Source organism: Microtus pennsylvanicus, chromosome 4 (genome assembly GCF_037038515.1).
Source record: "Microtus pennsylvanicus isolate mMicPen1 chromosome 4, mMicPen1.hap1, whole genome shotgun sequence".
In the NCBI taxonomy this organism is placed as follows: Eukaryota; Metazoa; Chordata; class Mammalia; order Rodentia; family Cricetidae; genus Microtus; species Microtus pennsylvanicus.
Window position 1 is genome coordinate 106,796,040 of NC_134582.1, and position 25,470 is coordinate 106,821,509.

At 41.8% G+C, this 25,470-nt stretch overlaps 4 protein-coding genes across 4 annotated transcripts; 3 read left to right on the plus strand and 1 right to left on the minus strand.

Annotated features, from left to right (window-relative positions):
- Nucleotides 1-7,455: 7,455 nt before the first annotated feature.
- On the minus strand, nt 7,456-7,908 carry LOC142848290 (histone H2B type 1-C/E/F/G/I). The gene has a single exon (XM_075970103.1). The coding sequence runs from the start codon at nt 7,885-7,887 to the stop codon at nt 7,507-7,509; it is 381 nt and encodes a 126-aa protein (XP_075826218.1). The 5' UTR covers nt 7,888-7,908; the 3' UTR covers nt 7,456-7,506.
- Nucleotides 7,909-8,160: 252 nt separating this feature from the next.
- On the plus strand, nt 8,161-8,843 carry LOC142848287 (histone H2A type 1-E). The gene has a single exon (XM_075970102.1). The coding sequence runs from the start codon at nt 8,181-8,183 to the stop codon at nt 8,571-8,573; it is 393 nt and encodes a 130-aa protein (XP_075826217.1). The 5' UTR covers nt 8,161-8,180; the 3' UTR covers nt 8,574-8,843.
- A 3,693-nt stretch (nt 8,844-12,536) lies between these two features.
- LOC142848301 (histone H4) lies at nt 12,537-12,891 on the plus strand. Its single transcript, XM_075970114.1, has one exon. It carries the CDS (start codon nt 12,555-12,557, stop codon nt 12,864-12,866), a length of 312 nt encoding a protein of 103 aa, XP_075826229.1. The 5' UTR covers nt 12,537-12,554; the 3' UTR covers nt 12,867-12,891.
- An 8,292-nt stretch (nt 12,892-21,183) lies between these two features.
- On the plus strand, nt 21,184-21,587 carry LOC142848295 (histone H2B type 1-M). Its single transcript, XM_075970109.1, has one exon. The coding sequence runs from the start codon at nt 21,184-21,186 to the stop codon at nt 21,562-21,564; it is 381 nt and encodes a 126-aa protein (XP_075826224.1). The 3' UTR covers nt 21,565-21,587.
- The last annotated feature ends 3,883 nt before the right edge of the window (nt 21,588-25,470 follow it).

Sequence of the window (25,470 nt, forward strand, 5' to 3'; positions counted from 1 at the left end):
CAGAATTGTAGCCGGGCAGTGGTGGCGCACGCTTTTAATCTTAGCACTCGGGAGGCAGAGGCAGGCGGATCTCTGTGAGTTCGAGGCCAGCCTGGTCTACAAGAGCTAGTTCCAGGACAGGAACCAAAAAGCTATGGAGAAACCCTGTCTTGAAAATCCCCCCCCCCAAAAAAACAAAAAAAACCCCAAAAACAAACAAACAAACAAAAACAGAATCGTATGATTCACTCTGTTATTGACAACACTAAAATCTGCTAAATATTTAACCTGGAAACTTTTACAAATGTACAAATAATAATATGTGATGTAAAAATTGCAGCATTAAGGAGTGATTTCTTTTTTATATTGTAGTATGCCTTTAGATTTCAAGTCAATGTCTTTGTTAAGTTCCTTGTTTGTTTATTTTTTACTTTATGTGCATTGGTGGTTTGTCCACACATACGTCTGTGTGAGGAGGCTGGATCCCCTGGAGCTGGAGTTACAAATGTTGCCAGGGGACGTGTACGTGCTGGGAACTGAACCTGGGTCCTCTCAGCCAATGCTCTTAACTGCTGAGTCACATCTCTCCAGCCCCAACATTTGTAGTTTATTGAGACTGATTCTCATTATGTAGGTCAGATTGGCTTTGAACACATAGAGATACACCTGCCTCTGCCTCTTGAGTGCTGGGATTAAAGGCATGTGCCACTATGCCTGGCTTTGTTTTAATTCTGTTATGAAAAATAAATATGCTTTTAGTTTGTAAGTTATAGGCAAAACAACTTAATATATTTAAAGGCTATATAAGTTCTTAGTAAATAGAGCATATGTAATTTAATACAGATAGAAGGGCCTCGGCATCAAGAGACAGCTAATGTTTAGACACAAATGGGAAACAGTAAATAGAATTCGTCACGGGACACACTCAAACATTAACTACTCACATACTTTCAAATCACACCCAAGCTGGGGATACCCTAATTCTATATTGAAGAAATGATATCATCTGGGCACGGTGGCAGAGGCCTCTAATTCCTATGCTCAGCAGTCTGAACAGGAGAATCCTAAGATTAAAGCCAATCTGGGCTGCATGCATAGGTAGCATGCACTCTATGTGGAAGTGGTAGGGAAGGAGGGAAGAAAGGGGGTTAGGGCAACAGAACAGGAGGAGGAGAGGAGAGGGAGAAAACGAACTCCTTAGCTCTTCAGCAGAGAAATGGACGGGTCCCAACAGTGGTCAGGTCTACTCATCTTGCTCTCCCTCAAAGTCATCGTGCAAAGTAAGGCAGAGATGATTGATTTCCAATTCCAAACTCCTGATTCTGAGAGCTGGCTCCTTTAGCCCATCTGTGCCTTAGACTGTTAGCGTGCTCATCTTCTCCCCCTGCTTCTTGCTCTGTGCCTCAAGTTGATTTAGTGAACTGCCACTCAGTCATCCAAGCACTTCAGAACCTTTCAATTCTGTGCCCCCCAGCCGAGCCACACAGTGCTGTACTTAAAGGGCATCAAGGCAGCTTATGTGTTCTTGTGGTTCCTGTTCGTCTCCAGAGGAACTGTATTTGGAATCACAAAGGAGACCCACCTCTGTGTGTGTCTGTGGTGGCGTTTCTAGCATTTGACTGAGGAGGGAAGACATATCTTGAATTTGGGTTGGACCTTCGCAAGCTTGGGCTGGATCCTAGACTGAATAAAGATGAGATCTAGGAAACAAGAAGAATGCCAGCATGCATCTTTCTGCTTCTTGGTGTGGATGCCATGTGACAGGGACTTCACAGTCCCACTACTATTTTTAGTACTGGAGTCTTTGCAGTTAAACCTGGGCTACAGCAAGCTGGGCATGGCCACTCATTCTCAACACGGTGGCTGACTAAGGAGACAAGCCATAGAGACTAGCAGAGAAAGAGGATTTGTTCAATGTGTTCACAATGGGAAGAGGAGCAAATAAGGAGGCACAGTGAGCTTTATATTCTTTCTTTGGGTTTTGACACAAGCTTAAATCAGAAGCGAATGGGTATATATAACTAGCAAGTCCTGATGTAGGCTTTGCCTACCCAACACTGGCCCATCATTGTCTCAATTTCCTTTGGTCCAGCAAGGTTGCCTGATTGTCAGAATTATTTGAAACCTCTTCTGAGGAGGCAAGTTCCTTTTCCAGTTGGCATCAAGGCTTTAACCTTTTCTTTTCCTCAGTATGCGATTCCCAGGGGGCAACTTTAATTTGGGTAAAGTTTCCACCCTTTAGGTAGCCTGATATCTGAAGGGAGGATCTTGAATGTTTATCAGTAGAGCATCTCCTCCCCTGCCAGGATGGTTACCATGCCATCCCTACTCTGAAGGACTGTATCCCTTCAAATCAGGAGCTAACCCAACCCCTTCCTCTCTTCAGTTGCTTTTGTGAGGTGATTAGTCACAGGAAACCTCTCTAAGATGCTAACACTAAGTTTGCAGGGTTACACCAAGAACCTGGGGGAGTCATCTTTTGGTACTATCAGAGGGTTAGGATAGACCTGGTAAGGGCTCTGAGGAGCACTGTGCACAGCATGCTTAGGGCACCTCCCAGGGTCCTTGTGGGGAGGAAGAAGCAGATGGAGAGATTTCGAACAGGAGATGTAGCACACAAAACTCGCTCACATCAGCGGGTGTGAGACAGGAGCGGATGATGATTTTTTTTTTAAATGACTGTTTGAAAATTGCTTACCTTTATTATTTTTCAACTTACTTTTTTAAAATTTAAAAACAGTCTTTTTTATTTTACATACCAATCCCAGTTCCCCCTCCCTCCCCTCCCCTTCCCCCCACTCTGACCCCCTTCTTCTCCTCAGAAAGAGTCAGGCTTCCCATGGGAAGTCAACAAAGTCTGCCACACCACGCTGAGGCCTGAACAAGGTCTTTCCCTAACATCTATGATGAGCAAGGTACCCCTTCATAAGGAATGAGCTCTCAAAAGCCAGTTCATGAATTAGGGATTAATCCAGTTTCCACTGCCAGTGGCCCCATAAACTGCCCAAGCCACACAAACGTCTCTCATTCAGAGGACTTTACTGGGTTTCCATTTGTAATTCTCACTTAAACTGAGTGGTGGCCTTAGGGGGTTCAGACTATTATCATTTATACTAATGACTCTATTTGGATTCTAGGACCCTATGACAGTAGAGATTCTTTGTTTCCCAATGAAGGGGGCTTAAATTTGAATTAATCTTATTATATGTGAGTGGAAGGACTTCCTATTTGTATTAGGCATGACGTTCATTGTTTGGAAGTTAGATCTAGGGTATGGTTATTTAGTATTCGTAATGGAAAAAAACAGAAGGGAAGAAGAATCTGTTCATTTTCACAGCTAAGGCTTTTAAAGGAAATATGAAAAAATTTTTATAAGTTAAGTGAATGGGAACAATGTTGAGGACTCTCAGAGGTGTGAGTTCTTACTAACACTTCCTAAGGTAGTGCCACAGATTGGAGCCCTGCAGCTTTCTGCTTGCACCAAATGGAAAGGCAATAATTAGGATAGTTGTGTAATAATTATACCATCTCCATGCATAATAACAGGTCTGAGGAGTCAGTATGACATGGGGGCAGGATGTCTCCCTCCTCTCCTCATCTGGAGCGAGGAGCTACTCAAGAACATCTTTGGAAATTAATAACATTAGGTAATGTTTGGGCTGAAAAGGAGCTTTATGGAAATTTTTTTTAACAATGAGAGTGTTCTTTTTAAAAATGTCATATAATAGTACAGCATGTATTACTCATCCTTACTTTTTATGACTGGAGAAACCTGTTGGGATCAATCAGAAGGATCTGTGTCTTGTTCCAATTGTTCCTTGTAGACTGTTTAAATGCTAATTACTCCTGTAAATTTGAGCTTCCAGAATATTTACATACTTCTATCTTGGATTGGTGTTTGGATGCCTGTACAGATGGATCAAGCTTGAAAGATGTGCCCTCTTTGTTTTTGCTTTATGATATATTGGATCAAATGAAGAAAATGACTAATTATTGATATTATGTTGTATAGTGTCTCTGTGTGTGTGGTGCTTGTTCGTCCCAGCCGCCCAGAACCAAAATAACTGCACAGAAACTGTGATGTTTAAATCACTGATTGGGCCATTAGCTCTAGCTTTTTATTAGCTTAACTCTTACATCTTAATTTAACTCATCTCCATTAATTTGTGTATCACCATAAGGTCGTGGCCTACCAGCAAAGTTTCAGCACGCCTGTCTCTGGCCACAGTTCCATGGCTTCTCTCTGACTCTGCCTTCCCTCTCCCAGCATTCAGTTTAGTTTCCCCCACCTAGCTCTGTTCCCCATGGCTCTGCTATAGGCCAAAGCAGTTTCTTTCTTTATTAATGGTAATCACAGCATACAGAGGGAAATCCCACATCAATATTGGGAATTATTGCCATTGCTACCACTGCTATAACTGCTGGAATAGCTCTACATCAAAGTCTTCAAATTGCATGATGTTAAAAATGATACTCTTATTCAGAAAATGTATGTACTACTCCAAGACATACAGATAGTAGACTATATGCTGAAATCACTGATTTAGAGTCAGCTGTGATTATGTTAAGTGACCAAGTTGTTAACTTAAAAAGACTGTCATTAAGATATGCTTGGAATGTGAATCATTTCTACTCGATGGGATAAGGTCAGAAAACATTTATTAAATCATGGTACTATAAATCTGAAAATATTAAAATTACTGACTGCTATTACTCAATGTTTGTAGAAGATTATCTGTTAATAAATTATTGGTGGGGATTGTTGGTGTCTTGGGAAAGTTAAATCCATTTGATCAACTTGAGATTTCAAGCTCTTTCTATGCTGTAATATTTATATTGATTATTTGCTTGGTTTTGTTGTTTTTAATAGTCTAGGAAAAAAACCCAACATCAAAAAAAGTAATTCAAAGCCGGGCGGTGGTGGCGCACGCCTTTAATCCCAGCACTTGGGAGGCAGAGGCAGGCGGATCTCTGTGAGTTGGAGACCAGCCTGGTCTACAAGAGCTAGTTCCAGGACAGGCTCCAAAGCTACAGAGAAACCCTGTCTCGAAAAACCAAAAAAAAAAAAAAAAAAAAAAAAAGTAATTCAACACCGAGCAGTTGTATTCAATATTATATAACAAAATATGATTAAACAAAAAGTGGGAAATGAAGGCGACTTGGTGAACTGATGTCAGCCCAGGACAATCCACTTGCCAGACAACCCTTGAAAGCAAGAGGATGTTTGCAGCGTTATGGCAGAATGCTGTTTTCACACTCCAGGAAGCGTTTTCCGTGGCCAGGTGTAATTTTTTTAAAAAAAAGTTTATCTTCTGGGAAAATGCGCAATTAAAGACATATAAAAAGCTGCTCTTTGTCTAGTAAGAAAAAAATTCCAGCATTATAGGTTGATATCTTGGGCACTCTGTATTTTGTAACCAGAGCTGCAACCATATAGTGTGGCTAAGAATAAGGCTCTGCACTCTGTTTTTCCTTTTGGCATCTGTGGTCTCTTTGACTGGATCTTTTAATCTTTCTTTTTTTAAAAAATTAATTTATTTATTAAGTATTTCTGCCTCCTTCCCGCAACCACCTCCCATTTCCCTCCCCCTCCCCCGATCAAGTCACCCTCCCTCATCTGCTGGAAGAGCAATCAGGGTTCCCTGACCTGTGGGAAGCCCAAGGACCGCTCACCTCTATCCAGGTCTCCTAAGGTGAGCATCCAAACTGCCTAGGCTCCCCCAAAGCCAGTACGTGCAGTAGGATCAAAAACCCACTGCGATTGTTCTTGAGTTCTCAGTATTCCTCATTGCATGGGATAAATCCGGATCTTTTAATCTTTCAAATTTAATCCTAGCCTAAATCTGAAACCATGAGCCTTATTATTGGCCTCCTCCGTTAGTACTTCTCTTCCTTTTTCCTCTTTCTAAACAAAAATAAGACTACCTAGAAAAACTAGGTTCTCATAGATTTTTCTACATTCAATGAGCTTAGAGCTTCTTTGTTTACACAGGGTTCTTCAGCTCTCTTTTGTATCTACACTATATCATATAGTATCTAATAACAAGCAGGCTACAGGAAACACACACCTAAAATGTAAACCCAATTCTATGAGGCACCCAAGACCAAACCACTGTGCTTTACCCGTTACCTTGGCAACCACTAGCACTGAAGTAACCTCTGTCTAATAGTTTTACATTTTCATTTACCAATTTTTAAATGAACTTTAAAACTAATGAGTTTGGTTTTATTAAATGCCATTGTTTGCAAACCTTTTGAGGCATGACTCTGAAATTAATTTATTTCAGCCATTTTCTTCTTTATATGAAATGCATTATGTCAATTTACCTCAACTATAGTTATTTCTTTTATATGAATATGTTGTTATTTCTACTAGTCTGTCTGAAAGAACATCTTTGTTACTAAAACGAACACTACCCCCCACTCCACATCTCCTGTTGCTTGTGTTTGCAGCATAGTCTCATGAAACCAGCTGGGAGCCATTAGAATATCCTAATCATATGAAATGTACCAACAAAAGAACTGAGCAAAATAAACGTATTGTGGAAGTGGTTTCATGTGGATTCTAGATAAAGATTTTTGAAATATTTCAATTTTGCTACTACATATTTGAACTGAACAGCCTATTTTAATTGGGGGTGGGCAGTAAGCAAAAGCCTTCTGGTTTTTCTTTTTAAGTCTCTACCACGCGTCAGAAACAGACAAAAGAAACTAACAGGGAAGCACCGCATGAAGAGGCAGGAAACAAAACGCTTCCGCGAAAGATTCGCCTCTTCGGGAAAAATATTTGGCGCGATTTTTAAATTGCCCGCGCGGTGCGTGGATTGGCCAATGAAGTCACTAAGTAGCAAGGCTACTGACATGAGCAGAAATTCTTTTGCTTACTTTCACTTTTGGTAAAACGCTCCAGTGGCAAACCAAATAAACATGCATGAACAGCACTGCACACAAAAGCAAACGTTAAAACTGAGCAATAGGTGTTATCTGTGCACAGGTGCTTACAAAGACCTGAAAAACTTTGGTGTCCAAGGCGCTAACGTTTCATTAATAAGTGCTCAAGAACCTTACCAAGTCATCATCCCGACGACCTCTGGGTGGCTCGCTGTTACAGCTAAGAAATGTCTATTCACAATAGTGCCACTTCCTACCAGTAGAGTGGCTCTGGAAAGATTATTTGAGCAAAGACTTAAAAGAGATCATGGACATTCAAATCCCAGAGCCTTGTAGATGGCCTGTCATTTCTACAGCATTGCTGTTGTGTGGTTACAGTCCGTTTTCCACTTAGGATAGAAAAAGATAACTTTGCAAGGGACCAAACACCAATGAAACGCTAACGTTAAGATCTGAGAATTCGGTGCTCTTACAGAAAAGCTCTTTCAAAAAAATCAATGCATACTCCCTACTATTGGCCTTTATGGTTTGTTAGAGGCCGCACTAAACAAAGTCTGAAGACATGTAACAGCTATTTCATATGAAATTGTGGTGGCTCTGAAAAGAGCCTTTGGGTTAAGAGCGAGATGGGCGCGCTCACTTGGAGCTGGTGTACTTGGTGACGGCCTTGGTGCCCTCGGACACGGCGTGCTTGGCCAGCTCCCCGGGCAGCAGCAGGCGCACGGCCGTCTGGATCTCCCGGGACGTGATGGTCGAGCGCTTGTTGTAATGCGCCAGGCGCGACGCCTCGCCCGCGATGCGCTCGAAGATGTCGTTGACGAACGAGTTCATGATGCCCATGGCCTTGGAAGAGATGCCGGTGTCGGGGTGGACCTGCTTCAGCACCTTGTACACGTACACCGAGTAGCTCTCCTTGCGGCTGCGCTTGCGCTTCTTGCCGTCCTTCTTCTGGGCCTTGGTCACGGCCTTCTTGGAGCCCTTCTTCGGGGCGGGAGCGGACTTAGCAGGTTCAGGCATGGCGAAGAACAAAGAAAAAACAAAGAGAAATGGAAGTGAGTGTATGAACGTAGTCTGCACAGGCCTCTTTTTAAATAAACTTGTGTCTATGCTTATCGCGATTTGCAAACGTCATTCACAAAGTGTCCAATCAAAGCAAGAAATTTTCAAAACCACGCTGTCACTGGCTTAGATGAAACTGCTACACCTAACCAATGAAATCGCTCCGTTTTCGCGCCATGCGTTGACTATAAATGGAACCAGTGTAGCATTCTCATTGCTGAGATCGTTCTCACAGCTAATTTTCTATTGTCATGTCTGGACGAGGCAAGCAGGGTGGCAAGGCTCGCGCCAAGGCCAAGACCCGCTCCTCCCGGGCCGGCCTGCAGTTCCCCGTGGGCCGCGTGCACCGTCTCCTCCGCAAGGGCAACTACGCGGAGCGGGTGGGCGCCGGCGCCCCGGTGTACCTGGCAGCCGTGCTGGAGTACCTGACGGCCGAGATCCTGGAGCTGGCTGGCAATGCGGCCCGCGACAACAAGAAGACGCGCATCATCCCGCGCCACCTGCAGCTGGCCATCCGCAACGACGAGGAGCTCAACAAGCTGCTGGGCCGCGTGACGATCGCGCAGGGCGGCGTCCTGCCCAACATCCAGGCGGTGCTGCTGCCCAAGAAGACCGAGAGCCACCACAAGGCCAAGGGGAAATAGGTTGATTGCCTGTCTCTTGGATTGTCCTGGTGGAAGTAACCTTAAAACAAAGGCTCTTTTCAGAGCCACCTACGAAAACTGGAAAGCGCTGTATGTACTACTTGACGGTGGTAGAACCAGCAGTCTGTTCTATGTTAAAGGGACAAAGAAATGTTAAGTGAACTCCTTTATTTATTGATGAATAAATTAGGCCTTAAGGTAAGATATGCTACTTGTTACCCACTTAAATACTGTGCGAAGTCTGTGTTATAACAGTAAATTGGCATTGAAAATCACGCGTTCTCTATTACATGAGTAATCGCAAGTAATAATTTACGTTTATAGGAGGACTTATAGTCTTTTCAATACCTTAATTATTTGTAGTTTTATGCTAGTTTAAAACTTTGGATTTTTGCTTTGTTACATAAGGGTATTATAAAAATTATGAAGGCTGCTATTCTTGGGTTGGTATTGAATTTTGGAAGGTACATGCAAAATTAAGCACGGGGTGGTGGCACAGGCTTTGACGAATCCTAAGGTGAGAGATTGAATTCTGAGACATCTTGGAGTCCATAGACTAATAGAAAAGTTAAAATAAAAAGTTCTGCTGCCGAAGGACTTAGAAACTTAATACAAAATGCAAAATTCGGTGCTTTTATATTTATCACGAGTTCATAGACGTTAGTGGGAAGAGCAACTCTAGAAAGAAAAAGTTTAAATAATTTACTAAATTTAATCACCAGAATCCCTATTTTATCTGAAAACAACTTGCAGTATATATTAGCAGTAGTTACATTTAAAAGGGTGCTGGAGAAATGGCTTAGTGGTTAAGAACAGTTGCTGATCTTACAAGAAGACCAGAGTTCAGTTCTTAGGACTGAACATCAGATGGGGGGTGAGCGGTGGGGTGGGGTCCGGTTCTGGCATTGAGGCATATAGAAACACCAAATTTATGCAAACAAAACAGAACAAACAAAACAAAACTATTCATCTCATAGGTTGAGAATATACTGCCTGTGGTTTTTTTTGTCAACCGTCGGTTACTTGAAGTGAACCAAACATATCATTTCTGTATGAGCAGAACTCAAGGACTGAAGGAAGACGGTCAATCAAAACCAGGAATTCTATTGGATCGCCCTGCCTGCCTTGGGATTCTGTGATGAAGATCTTCAAGTTAGTGTTTAAATGACAGATTTGAAACTCAGAGGAATAAGAAATCCCAGCTCTTCCACTTTTTGTTGTTAATTTTCTTTTTCTCATGAGACTTGGCCTTCCTCAGCAAAGACAAGAGTCATGAGCACCTATAGAAAAGTGCCAGCATTTTACTAGGTTTACTAAAGTAGTCACAGTCACACGCTTGCTTCCAGCATGCAGACTGGTTCTTAACAAACCGAGACTTCGTCAGAGTAGTCGGTGTTGCTTTCTCCACTGAAAAGCTCAGTGGAGACGATGGGATCTCACTGCACCTCCTCACTGCTCATCCATCACCCTTGCACACATAGACACTTGCAAGTACATGTTCACTCTCATGCATATTTGTACACACACACACACCCCTAGGAAGTGTTCTTTCAGTGCCTGGCAATGCCTAGTGTCCCACCCACCAGTTCTCCACTCCACAGCCCTCATCTCCCTTGTATACAACCATCTCTATATTAAAATGTAGGCTGGAGTGGAGGCCTGAAAAGATGGCTCAAGGTTCAGGAGCTCTTGTGGTTCTTTCAGAGAACCTGGGTTCAGTTCTCACGCCCACATGCTAGTGCACAACTGTCTACTTCAGTTCCTGGAGAGCTGATGCTGTATTCTGGCCTGTGATAGACATCAGGAGCACATGTTGTATGTATATATATATATATATATGCAAGCAAAACACTCATCCACATAAAGCTAAATAAATTAAAAGAAAAAGTTATGCCTTTTTTTTTATAAGTAAGAGTTATTTAGGTTCTAAATTGAAATGACGAATATGTAAACTAAAAAAAACAATAAAAAAGAAGAAAAAACAAATATTCAAAGTATTCTATAAAGTTTTTGCATAAAAGAAAAATTTGTTATTTAGCCAGTCTGATACTCAGGCCTGCAAGGCCAGGGCTCAGGAGGTTCAGATAGGATGGCCCAGAATCTGAGGCCAGGCATAGCCTGTCTGGGGAGCATGAACTGCAGTGCTATTTTGGCTGCTACCAACCACTGTTGAAAAATGTCTTATAGATACTTTATGTTAAGTTTAAATTTTAGTGTAAATGCAAAATCTTGGGGAATTAAAAAAAACATGGGTTTTTTTTTACACTGGAATAGAATTTGTATAGAAAAGATTATTTCAACAACTAGCTTGCAAATGTACATCTTTACACATAAAAGTAAAGTGTGTTTGAGAAAAGATTAGGCTTTATTCGTAGAAAGTTCCTGCCCAGGGGCTGAAAAGATGGCCCAGTGGTTGAGAGCATTGTCTGCTCTTCCATAGGACCCGGGTTCAATTCCCAGCACCCATAAGGCAGCTCACACTTGTCTATAACTCAAGTTCAGGGAGATCTGATGCCAATGAACATAAAATAAAGTTAAATAAATGTTAAAAAAAAAGAACGAAAGTTCTAGCCCAATGAGTGCCACGGTGTTGCAATATGGGAAGCTGTCAGTATATTGTGTTTGGGAGTTAAATTTAATTCGAGCTCACAGTTCATTGTTCAGGTCCAGGTTGTGAAACTGGGCCTCGCAGAGGCTGTTTATCCTGGCAGTTCAAACAGGAAAATACTTAGGGTTCAACTTCAAATGGGGTCCTTTCAGGAGACCTGAATACACACTTACTGCTAATCAGCCAATGGCTACCAGTATCCATACTGATTGCATCTGATGGCATTCTTTGGTTTTGGATTGATTTGGAAGCTAGTGGTCTGCAATATTAAGGCTACAACTGACTTTTATCTATTAGCCACAAGGTATTGGTTTCGACATAGAGGTGGACAACCACATTCAGGGCCTTATAACTAGCCAAAGATGAGACAACCACCCCACGGATCAGTAAGATTCCATCCTCTGTTAGGTCTGGGCATCTAATTCTCCACATCATCTCAGTCCTAGTCAAGGAGTCTTTGAAGACACTGCTCCCCAGGAGTTCTCTTCACAGATCCTAACTTACAAGTTAAGGAAAAAATAGTTCAGGAGATTAAGAAAAAAAAAAGCATTTTCATTTTGCTTGGACTATGCATACCAGTCACAGACGAACGACCAGCCTTGAAGATTTTATCCAAACTTCATAGAAGCAGTTGGATGATTCTTTGAAAATATTGGTGAAAGCCAATTAAATAGAAAATATGTGAGAAGAAATGAGATTTCCAATATGATGCAATTTATATGTGAAGTTTATAATATAGTCAAAATGGAATGGAAATATCAGTATCGACCCTAGTATATTAAGTAAAATTATCTTATATGTGAAAAATGACCTTAAGCTTGACGCATTCAACAACTGATGCAGGTGACCAAATCACCGATTCATGTTGCTTTTATGAAAAATTCTTAAGAGAATAATAATACTGATATTAAGATGGCATTTTGAAAGCTTTAGCTAGAGGAAATTATTTGAAATGTAGTCACTGTAGAGAAGGAACCCAAGGTGATTCACAGCGGTGTGCGCCTTAGAAAGTGTGCACTGCCCGCCAGTGCTCTAAGCAGCAGCCTGCGGTGCTCTCTCTGGACCGGGTAACCGGTTGTTAGGGGGCCGCTCGGCTTTTTGTATTTTGCACAAAGTCAGTGTTATTGCTTGTGCGCCCGATTCTCCAAATTTAAAACAGATAAGGAGTTAGTTCCATTAAAAAGCACAGACAAGGAAACAAAAGCGCCTTTTTTTTTTCCCCCCCTCTTAAACCTTCCCCTCCCCCACAGCGGCGGGCGCAACTTCCCGCCTCCTCCCTCAGGTTCTCAGTTCGGTCCGCCGTCTGCTCTATAAAAGCCGGTGCTCGGCTTCGGTCCCCGTGTTTCAAGCTCTCAGCTCTCGAACGTCCAACCATGTCAGGTCGCGGCAAGGGCGGGAAAGGCCTGGGCAAAGGCGGCGCCAAGCGCCACCGCAAGGTCCTGCGCGACAACATCCAGGGCATCACCAAGCCCGCCATCCGCCGCCTGGCCCGGCGCGGAGGAGTCAAGCGCATCTCCGGCCTCATCTACGAGGAGACCCGCGGGGTGCTGAAGGTGTTCCTGGAGAACGTGATCCGCGACGCGGTCACCTACACGGAGCACGCCAAGCGCAAGACCGTCACCGCCATGGACGTGGTCTACGCGCTCAAGCGCCAGGGCCGCACGCTCTACGGCTTCGGTGGTTAAGCTGTTATATTTCATGCTCAGCTTTCTAAAGGTCCTTTTCAGGGCCACCACATTTTCTGAAAGGAGCTTAAACGCTACGGTATGGTAAGAATACAATCGTTTCGATGGCCTCTGAGGCTGGAAGCCGACTGGTATGAGTCTGTCCAATCAAAGCAGACCTGTCTATGCTCCTCATTAGCATGTCATTTATCAAAGTGCTCTCTGCAGGATCGCTTTGGAATCAGTCAAGTGGCTGTCGAAGCACTTAAATTGAGCATGTTTAGAATCTTTCCACTTGTAGTTAAATATCCTCGCCCTTTTTCAGAGCTTCTAGCCTCCTATCACAACTTGAGGTTGCTCTGACTTGACACGTTTTCTCATGCAGTGACACTTTCTAATGACTGAAAGTTGCCACCTTAGGGTACTGAGCTTCTAAATTGAGACTTTCTTTTTTTTGTAAACTTTAACGTCACCTAAGCAAAATTGACCGATCAAGAGCCTGTTGTGCTCAGATTACGACCCCCAGAGAGACTACCAGAGGGTCCCAGACTGTAATGACCAAGGCTTAATGAGCATAATACAAACATGTTTGGAACTCATCTCCATCCCTTAACGTTACAAGGTAGAAGGGAGCTGTATCTCCTCTGGGATAAGCTCTTAAAGGCATAACTACAAAGAGAATCTTTAAAGATGCCTTGGCACGGGTACAAGGACTTGTGCTCTTTTCCATTCTGTTGAGTCAGCCTTTTCCTTGTTTTTAGAGCAAGGCCACTGTTGTTGAGTTAGGCCATCTTTATCAGCCTGTACCAGGTGGCTGGCTGGGCTGAGCTAGGTGACCTTGTGCTCGGAATCCCCTGGGTGGGAGAGGGGACCGCCGGTATCTTCCTGGGAAAATATTCTAGGAAATTTCTTCTTGCCCCTTTTGAGAATAAGGGGTGAGGGTCCCACAGAGTCAACAGCTAAAACTATAGTTAGTATACATTCTCAACTAACGCTCCAACGTTCAGAGTTTTAAGCATCAAATGTATTTTATGCCCTAATCCCTCTGAGAACAAAAGTCCAGGACGGAAATAGCACTAAAAACATAATTAGTTTTAAATAACTTCTCCAATATCTGCACTCATTCTTTATTCCCTTATACATGTCCTTTCTTGTTCTCGTCGTGTTATGCTGTACCCTTGTGTGCATTAGTTTACACATATCTTTTTTGCTAGTTTCGCGTTTGAGAGCATCTGGGTTTTTCTAAGACTGTGTGTCCTTGCTTAAAATATATTTTATAATTACATTATAAATTATAATTACATTATAATTCCATCTATTTTACTGCATTTTCTGACTTCATTTTTCCTTAGAGCTGAGTAATATTCAAGTTTAATTATTTATATACTGAATTTTCATTATCCGTTCCTCTGTAGTAGACAACGTGGTTGATTCCAATTCTTCTCCATAGCGAACGAAGCAGCAATGAACATCGGGGTACAAATATCTCTATGGGATGTATGGCGTTCCCTAAGTATATGTTCAGATATGAAAAAGCTTCAGCATATTTTTTTTTGAGAAATCTCCAACTGATTTCCACAGTGGCTGTATTTATTTGCACCTCCACCCACAGTGAATCATGTTTCTTCCACATCATTGCCAACATTTTTTGATGATTGCCATTCTTAGTGAAATGGTATTTCAAAGTAGTTTTAATTTGTATATCCCTGATGTCTTTGATTATTATTGGCCATCTGCCTTTAAATTTCTTTTAACTATTCAATTTATTTACTGATTGGCAGTTTCATTTTTGGGGTAATTAATTCCTGTGATTCTTTGTAAATTTAGATATAGTCTCAGGCCCGAAATGTAGCAGGCAGATTTGTAGGTTATCATTTGATGTTCTTATAGTGGTATATTATTTTTATTTTAATAAATTAATCTTGCCTGAAGACCGGAGGCAAAGCTCCAGCCACTGGAGGCTAGGTAATGGTGACACGTGCCTTTAATCCCAGGAACTGGGAGGCAGAGGCTCGTGGATCTCTGTGAGGTCAAGGCTACCCTGGGTTACACATGATCAACTCAGAAACAAACCCAGGTGGTGGTGTTTCACCTTTAATCCCAGTTCTAGGGAGTCATGCCTTTAATCCCTGCACTAGAGAGAATATAAAATACGAGACGAGAGAGGCTTGTCTAATTGGTTTTCAGTCGCCCGGCCTTGATATAAGTAAGACTTCATTAGTGGCTTGGCTGACTTGCTTTTCTGGTCTTCAGGTAAGACTTATTTATTAAAACACAAATAATATATGGCTATATGTTTTGATTGCTTATTTTGCTATACAGAAATTTTTATTTTCATATTGTTCCACCTGTTGATACTTGGCTTCAGTTCCTGTGTTGTTTGTTTTTTAACAATTCTTCCTACTACATAGTCTGTAGGGTATCCTCTGTGTCTTTGTATAAAAGTTTAAATGCTTTAGATTTTTGATCCATTCTGAAATGATTTTTGTACAAGATGAGAGTTATAAATTTAAGTTAGAAATATAGTTTTATCAGTACTGTTTGTTAACTGTTTGATCTGTTCCAAAGTGTGTTTTCCCCTTTGTCAAAAATGTGGTGGGTAAAGATTTGCCTTTTTATTTCAAGGTCCTCTATTCTGCTTCAGTAGTCTGTCTACTTGTCTCTTTTTATGCTATAGTTCTGTTGTATGATGAGATCAGGTACGGCCTCGAGCATTGTGCTTACTCATTAGAATTCCTGTGGCTATTTTATGGTCTCTTCATGGTTTTATATGAATTATTCACATTTTTCCCTAAACCTGTGAAATGTGACTTGGACATTTCCATAAGTATTACATTAATTCTGTATATTAATTTTGCTACTATAGATGTTTTTGTCATGTTATATCAGTTATTTAGGAACATGGGATTTTTTTCATTTTCTAGCATCTTCTGTTGCTATATTTTATGTGAGAAACTTACACACCATCATACACATAAGGACAAATTAGTGTTTTTTATTTTTGGCCAGCCACCAAGCATGGGCTAGAGCAGAATAATGTCTCTTGGTGCCAAAACTCAAAGGAGACTATGTTTTTATTTTTTCATATTTATTTATTTATTATGTATATAATATTTTGTCTGTGTGTATGCTGCAGGCCAGAAGAGGGCACCAGACCCCATTACAGATGGTTGTGAGCCACCATGTGGTTGCTGGGAATTGAACTCAGGACCTTTGGAAGAGGAGGCAATGCTCTTAATCTCTGAGCCATCTCTCCAGGCCCGGAGACTGTGTTTTTAAAAGTGCAACAGCCCACAATTATGTCAATCTTAGGAGAGGGTCAAAGTACCCTTATTTATGTTCTTCCTCAACATAGTAGTTATTTCAGATACAACAAAATAATTTTATCACTTATTTTAGTTTATTTTTAGTTTGTACAAACATTAATGATTTTAGTTAATACATGTGTTCATCGACAGTGCAAATGTATCCCCAAGACAGACAAGGCCATTGTAGGGCTAGAGAGCCAAGACGTGTCTACACACGCAGACAGAAAATGGAGTCAGAACAAGATGGCCTAATCTTAGACACTTCACTGTGGTTTTCCTTTTTCAGTATCTTAAAGTTCTTGTTGCAGAGCTTTTGAATTTTTTTTTGGTTGGATATATTCATGAATTATTTATTAGGGGTAGTTTGAATGGAGTGTTTTTCCTTACTAGTCTAGGATGCTCAACTGTGTGTCACATGAAAACCACTGTTTTCTTTGTTTTTGTTTTTATTGATTTTTTTATATGCTGGGACTTTATTATGTCTATCTATAAGAAGTCCATGGGGTTTCTGATTGACTCCATGATATCTTTAACAGACTGCATAGGGTCTTTTAAGAATCCTATCATCTTTAAATAAGGATAGTTTGACTTCCTTGCTTTCTGTTATTACCCCTGGTATGTCTTTCTCTTGTCTGCATCCTAAAGATAAGCCATTCAGAACTACATGGACTATGATTGGGGAGAACAGTCACCCTGTCTGCTCCTGCTCTCAGAGGAAATGTTTCCACTTTGTTTCCATTTAATACCCTGCTGGCTGTAAATTTGTTGTAGATAGTATTTATTATTTTGAGATATTTTCTATATATTCCTAAAGCCTGCAGAACTTTTATCAGGAAGGAATGTTAAACTTTATCAAATGGTTTTTTTAGAGTCATTTGTAATCATTATGTGGATTCTGCTCATGAATTTCTTTCCATTTCTTTTTTTTTGAAATTTAATATTCCCACTCGGGAGGAAGAGGCAGGCGGATCTCTGTGAGTTAGAGACCAGCCTGGTCTACAAGAGCTAGTTCCAGGACAGGCTCCAAAACCACAGAGAAACCCTGTCTCGAAAAACCAAAAAATAAATAAATAAAAAATTAAAAAAATTAATATTCCGTCAATATCCTACAAAGGTTTATTATATATCTGTGATATGTAATATCTCAAATCAACTCTCCATTGATTTATTGAATATCTTTGTTGGGCCAAAAACCGAGGAGGAGACGCCCCCCAGAGATCATCTCTCACACCACAGCTGATGTAAAAACATGAAGATTTTATTAATTCTGTCATGACAGGGTCTACCAGCATTTGGGAAGCCGAGAGACCCCGAATAGATGGTATAGGCTACTTTTAAAGATAAAGTCATAGAAGTAAGGGGTTGTTCTTTGCCTATTATGATTGGCTTATTCGGAAATGCTGTTACCGATAATTGGCTGGAGAGCTGTTGCCAGATCAGATGAGGGAAGAGGTCACTTGGATCGTTTCCCAGGGACTGAGTCAAAACATACGTGTGTGGGTAATTGTTCAGGAACTGAGTCAATATCAGGGAGATGGAAAGTTCCCAACATTTCAGTAGTTGTTAGGTCCTTGGTTCCCAGGGGGGAAGGGGCAAACATTACTGCTGAGACTGAGAGAGCCCAGAATTGGTCAGAAATGGCTTCAGAATTGTCTCAAAGTTTTACATCTTTATTTTGATATCTAAGTAAAAAGGTGAAGTTTAGTCTATAAAATTTAATTCAAAAGTAATCTTATATCTATAGTTTTAATAGTTTTCTTATGGATCCATGACTAATACTTTTGGTTATTATTTCTTCCAGTTCAATGATATACTTTGAAAAGAGAAGTTTATAAAGTGTTATAGTAGATAGTTTTGACGTTTTACTAAGTACAGAGAACACATTACATTGTTTCCTCATTTTATAGAAGACACACTCTTTTGTTCTTTTTTTTTTAAATGCTGCAAGATCCCCGGTGGCAGTAGGCAGCAGAAATGCTGTAGGTTCCAAATGGTGGTGGCGGGCCATGTGGTGGCAGGCAGCGGGCTCTGGGAGAAGCCAGTCCCAGGCAGAGACAGCTGCTGGTCTCAGAGCAGTGGTGGCGGCCATGTGGCAGCAGGCAGTGGGCCCCAGGCAGAGATGGCTGCTGATGCCTGAGCAATGGCTGGTCCCAGGCAGGGAGACACATGGCAGGCGGGCAGAAGACAGAAACATGGATAGACACGACAAGCAGGGTGAGGTTGAATGTTTATTCAGGGGCTTATGGAGGAGGAAGGGTGAAGTGGGGGACAGAGAGAGACGGAGAGAGAGAGAGAGAGAGAGAGAGAGAGAGAGAGAGAGAGAGAGGAGGAGAAAGAGACAGAGAAGGGGGAAGGAGAGAAGTGGGGAGAGAGGCAGAAGCGAAGCTGCCTCTCCGAGAGGAAGACAGAAAAGAGAACAAGCTCCGGCCGGAAGCTGAAGATCAGCCTGCCTCAGTGGATGGGGAGGGGTGTGTGTGTGACTTGTCTCTTAAAGGGACCAAAACCATAACATTCCCAGGTCTTCCTTATAATAAAAAGCATGCACATCAAGGAAGCAGAAAAGGAAGGGCCCAAGATGGCTGTGAGCAGGTCAGAGGTAATGGGAGTGGGTGTGGCTTGTCCCTTAAAGCGACCAGAAAGTACAACACACTCTATGTAGGATAAGTCATACAATTAAGAACAAGTAATTTATCTTATGATAATTTTATCACTTAAATAGAAGAACAACATATTTATATCTATTATGTATAATAGATATTATATATTTATATCTATATATATGATGCCATATAATTACATCTGTTCCAGGGGTGGATGATACTTGGAAAAATTCATAATCCTGGTATCCTGACATTTTAAAAATGTCTCCCTGGTACTATTTGAAATTACTTAGTTCTGATACTAAGAAACAAATATGATAAATAAAACAATAAAGAATAAATTGTGCAATCATGTTAATGTGTTTAAAGGGATAAAGACTCAAGAGACTAATAGTACTTGTGAAGTACTTAAACATGAAAAACCTGGATGCTAATGATATACTAAATATACTTTGTATATGGCCTGCCCAAATTCAGTCACACAGTGATAATATCCATTCTAGATCTATGTCCTTTTATCCACCAAACCACAAATAAAACTTGAAAGTATTCTAGAGGTTTGTGTTGAACCACAGCTGTGACTGGGTTTGTTTGTCTCCCAGCCTAATAAAGGGGAACTTAAAGTTGGAAGGCCTTCCAACTTTGCCCAAACGGGGACCCTTGTCTTCATAGCCAGTGAAGGAGCCTGATGCAGCAGTAAGAAAAATAAGCCAGAGGTGGTGCTGTCTGTTGTAATTCAGACACTCTAGAGATGCAATCAGGAAAATCAGCCAGGAGTTCAAAGCCGGCTTCGGTTACAAAGTTAATTCAAGCCTAGCTGGTAGTATGTGAGACCCGATCTCAAAAAAAAAAAAAAAAAAAAAAAATCTCCACGTTCCATTTCTTTCCCTTTGGTTTAGGATTTGAATTTGATTTTTTTTATTTTTTTTTTATTGAGAAAAAAAAATTTCTGCCTCCTCCCAGCCTCCCACTCCTCCCCCCCTCTTAAATAAAGGTCAGTGAGTCTATAATTGTATATCCTAAAGTAGCTAAATAAGAAGGTGAACCCAAAGAAAAACATATAGCTATCCTTCTGGGTAGGGGAAGTAGACAAGATTGCCAGCCAAAAAATCGGGATCTTAAGGGTGGGGTGGGAGGGGGGTAAGGCGAGATGGGGCAATAAAAGTGAGAAGGGTAGGACGGGGAGAACTTGGGGCAACGGGATGATTGGGATAAAGGAAGATTGGATAGGGGAGCAGGGAAGCACATATCTTAATTAAGGGAGCCATCTTAGGGTTGGGAAGAGACTTGGACTTAGAGGGGCTTCCAGGTGCCCAAGGCGAGGTCACCAGTTAGTTCCTGGGGCAGCTGAAGATAGGGAACCTGAAATGATCCTATCCTATAGCCATACTGATGAATATTTTGCATATCACCATAGAACCTTCACCTGTCGATGGATGGAGATAGAGACAGAGACCCACACTGGAGTACTGTACTGAGCTACCAAAGTGCCAATGAGGAACAGAAGGAGGGAGAAGATGAGCAAGGATGTCAGGACCAAGAGGGGTGCACCCACCCACTGAGACAGTGGGGTTGAATTTGATTTTTTAAATAATTTTATATCCTTTGAAATACCTGGGTAAAAAAATTTCACACCTGTGTGCACATGAATGCGAGCCAGAAGAGATATTAAATGAAGTTGGCGTTGTTTCTAAGAGTACCAGGGAGTAAACTCCTGTCCCAAAGACCAGCAAATGTTCTTAAAACACCGAGAAATCATCCAGAAAGCTAATATTTTGCACTCAAAATTTTATACAAGTTGTTGCATAAAATTGGGTAGCTTAGTGGGACACTTGCTTTTTTTTTTTTTTTTTTTTTTTTTTGGTTTTTCGAGACAGGGTTTCTTCTGTGGCTTTGGAGCCTGTGCTGGAACTAGCTCTGTAGTCCAGGCTGGTCTCGAACTCAGAGATCCACCTGCCTCTGCCATCCAGGATCTCGGCAGTCAGGTACTCCAGGGCGCCGGCGCCCACCCGCTCCGCGTAGTTGCCCTTGCGGAGGAGACGGTGCACGCGGCCCACGGGGAACTGCAGGCCGGCCCGGGAGGAGCGGGTCTTGGCCTTGGCGCGAGCCTTGCCACCCTGCTTGCCTCGTCCAGACAGTTCGAAGTGAACGTGTATAATAATTTACCGGCTCAATTGGAAGAGCAGTTCAGTCTTTATATTTACACAATGGCGCTAAAAAAGAAGACGTGGTATTGGTTAGACGTCTATTTTCATGTTAACCAATAGAAGTACGGGTTTGGAAATCTGTATTGTGATTGGATAAAACGAACTTCAGGAACCCAATAGGATTGCGTCCAAGTTTCCCCCTCATTTGCATATGGAAATCTATATAAGGAGAGTGTTCGCGTCTCTGTGACGGTTGTCAATTGACGTTATTGAGTAGGTTAACATGCCTGAGCCAACAAAGTCCGCGCCCGCCCCGAAGAAGGGCTCCAAGAAGGCCGTGACCAAGGCTCAGAAAAAGGACGGCAAGAAGCGCAAGCGCAGCCGCAAGGAGAGCTACTCGGTGTACGTGTACAAGGTGCTGAAGCAGGTCCACCCCGACACCGGCATCTCTTCCAAGGCCATGGGCATCATGAACTCGTTCGTCAACGACATCTTCGAGCGCATCGCGGGCGAGGCGTCGCGCCTGGCGCATTACAACAAGCGCTCGACCATCACGTCCCGGGAGATCCAGACGGCCGTGCGCCTGCTGCTGCCCGGGGAGCTGGCCAAGCACGCCGTGTCCGAGGGCACCAAGGCCGTCACCAAGTACACCAGCTCCAAGTGAGCGCTCTGACTCCAACCCCAAAGGCTCTTTTCAGAGCCACCCACAACTTCGTATGAAATAGCTGTTACATGACACCCATTCTCCTCCCCTATTTCCTGTATAGCTCTTTGGTGAGGCAAGCTTCGCTTCCCAATGCCAGTAGCAATATGTGTTTATTCTGGAAGGGCTTGTACGCCATAAGTTCTATATATTTTTTTATAAATATTTATGAATACAATATTCTGTCCGTGTGTATAGATCTCATCACAGATGGTTGTGAGCCACCATGTGGTTGCCGGGAATTGAACTCAGGAATAGTAGACAATGCTCTCCAGCCCCATAAGTTCTATATTTTTAAAGACTGGTTCACATCACACTGTTATATGTTTAGTAGTGGAACTCAAAATATCCCACAAGCCCTCCAGACACCAGCTGAGTATCTTGTCCCCAACTAGGCATTTTCAGTGTCCCCTTGAGCTTTTTCAGTCGTAATTTGGTCCCATATTTTACAGTTTTGACGTCACAATTGTTTTGTGTAAGTTTGCCCTTGTTCTCGTCGCACCATAACTTGGCCACCCCTCACTTGTGGATTTCACTTTGTATTCTGGGCACAAGGTCTCCTTGATTTCACCCTAACCTGAATTTGCCTCAAAATTTGCATCTTTGGGCCTTAACTTTTTCGGTAGCTGGGGTTATAGGCCTGTACAACCAAGTGTGGTTTTACATGGCCCCGGTTTTTTTCTATCGGGCTGCCTGGTAACCTTAGGTCAGTTGTTGATTTTAAAAACTGTCTTCTGTTGACTTTTAACTATGTATATAAGAATTTATTAGCGTGATGTTTCAAAAAGGAATTTAAAGGAGAAAATCTCAATGAGTCTTAATGTGATTTACCTTTTTATATAGTTTTGGCATTCTGCTTACAAAGAATTTTTGTTTCTTAATCATAAAATACTAGGTAAAGTAAAGGTTCATTTAACTATAATAATAATAGAAATCTCAAGAAAACGAAACTTATTTCTAAACTCTCTTAGCATAGAAAGTGCAATGGACTGGTAATTAATCACATAAAGGTAGGTAATAGGATATTGTAGTTTTGTGTTGCTGTTGTAAACACCATGTCCAAGAACAAGCTGAGGAGGAAAGGTTTTATTTGACTTACAAGTCCTTCCTGATTTAGTCCACTGAAGAAAGTCAGGGCAGGAACTCAAGCATTAGCAGACGCAGAAACCAGACTCATTCAAAGTTTTTCTCCTACCTCCCAGGACCACCTCAGCCAGGGATGGCACTGCTCCCTGTGAGCTTAGTTCAATCACATCAATCATTGATTGAGAAAAAGTCCCACAGAATTATCTACAGGGCAATCCGATAAAGGTATTCTTTTCAGCAAGCAGTGGTGGCGCATGCCTTAAATCCCAGCACTCAGGAGGCAGGGGCAGATGGATCTCTCTGTGAGTTGGAGGCCTGCCTGGTCTTACAAGAGCTAGTTCCAGGACAGGCTCCAAAGCTACACAGAAGCAATGTCTCGAAAAACAAAAAACAAAACAAACACAAAACAAAAAACAACAGCACTTGGGAGGCAGAGGCAGTCGGATCTCTGTGAGTTCGAGACCAGCCTGGTCTACAAGAGCCAGTTCCAGGACAGGCTCCAAAACCATAAAGAAACCCTGTCTCGAAAAACCAAAAAAAAGAAAAAAGAAAAAAAAAGGAAAGTATTCTTTTTAACTGAGGGTCCCTCTTTCATCATATGACCCAGCTTGTGTCAAGTAGATGAAAACTAACCAGCCCAAACATCAGTGAATTTTAGCTATTGTAAAGTAAGATCTTAATATGTGTGTCTAACCATTTGTTTATTATCTCTAATCTCTATAGTATCCTGTGGAACAAATTTTATTGTCTTCCTTCTTTTAAAGTTGAGGAAATTAAATGAGAATGGAACGCACAGAAGTCACAGCTAATATCCTGTCTTGTTGGACTGCAAAGACTGAGCTGTGAACGATTTGCCAAAATAATCATACGGTCCCTGAAAAGAAAATCTGTACTACATTGTCAAGTGAAATACCTCAAATTCTGTCAAATTTCAATAAAATTTCTTTCATTGATTTGTTTACTTGTGGATTTTTGTTTGTTTGTTTTTTTGTTTTGTTTTAAAGAGTGAGAGTTTGCTTTATAGCCAGACTTGCATGGAACTGGAGTCCTTCTTTCTCAGCCTGCTCCAAGCTGGGGCTGGAGGCTTGTCCACCAGGCCCAGATATACACTCAAGGCAGAGTTTCAGCCTGAATCCCTGTGAGAAGGTAAACTCTGACATTCACTACAGTCCAGAGAATGTTCTGTGATAACTATTACTTGAGTCTGTTTACTAAATACATAACAAGTCAAAAGCAAATACATAAAAATAATGAGAGATGCCGCAGATAAACAGTAAAACCTCAACAAAACGGATCTCAAAACATCCGGCAGCCATCAGCTGGATTTCACCGAGTCCTTGGCAGAAGGGACTCTTCCTGTAAAGTAAAAGCAAAGAGCAGCTGTAGGGATAACACCATCAAAACAGATGCTCACAGCATGAAGCAGGAACCAACTGGGGAAGCTGCAGGCGGCTGGAGTTTCCTGTTGGGCCTTTGTAGTCCCTCACTGAGCTTCCCATAACTGAAGAACAAAAGTACTAGGTTTTTGTTGTTTTGTTTGTTTTTCCCTTTGAGGCAGGGTTCTTTGTAGATCTGACTGTCCTGCCTGGCACTTGCTCTCTAACATCAGGCTGGCCTTGAACACACAGATCCAACTGCCTCTGCTTTTTGGATAGTTTTTTGTTTTGTTATGTTTTGTTTTTGCCCCTGAGAGCACTTTTTCATAATAGAACAGGAACAAAAAAAGTAACGTTTGTTAGAAACTGTTCGCCATCTGAGGACACAATGATTTTTTTTTGTGATTTTTTTTTTTTTTTTTTGAGACAGGGTTTCTCTGTGGCTTTGGAGCCTGTCCTGGAACTAGCTCTGTAGACCAGGCTGGTCTCGAACTCACAGAGATCCGCCTGCCTCTGCCTCCCGAGTGCTGGGATTAAAGGCGTGCGCCACCACCGCCCGGCTGACACAATGGTTTTGTGCTTGGCTTGTTTCCTATTTTTTCCTAGCAACAGCATTAGGCGAGCCAGATAATTCTGGGGCCTTGTAAGAGACGGATGCTTTTTTATGGGCAGGGTGAGGAGGGGATGTAGCCGGGCTGCCCCAGAACTCTCTGTTGACCAGACTGACCTCGGATTCAGAGACCTGCTAGTCTCTGACTCCCAAATGCTGGGATTAAAGGTGTATGTTGTCAACCACTCCCAGACTCCAAAGAGACTTTGAGACAAGCACACTTGTGTCTGAACTGGTTGGGAGGTAGCTTTTCAGTGAACTCAAACATCATATGGCAATTTACCAATATAATGCTCATGATACCTATTCTCATTGTTCCATGATTAAGTCAATGAGATAAACTGATAGACTAACAAACGTGTATATTTATTACATGAAGAAAGAGATCTGTAACTTTATATTTCTTCTCGGTGGAGTAGGACAACCAGCAGACTGGTGGAAGGTAAGTTATACCCCTCATCTGGCCTTGGTGTTTTCAGAGGATACTCATGCTAATGCGGTCGCTTCTGGGTGACTAGTTTGTCTTTGGTAATTTAATGGAAATTCAGATTAAGCATATCCATAAATTTGTTTCCAAAATACTCTCAGTTTGCACTGCAAAGGGCAAAATTTAGACTGGCATTTACCAAATTTTTCTTTATCATATATGTAAGGAATATTAAATATATGAAAAAGAATGTTTCCATCGATGTGGGAGAAACTAAGAGTAGTAAGTTAATGTTATAAAGAATTTGCGAATAAACTTACCTAGCAAATACTGAACAGCACTCTGCCCCGGTTTCTGAGGAAGCTGTG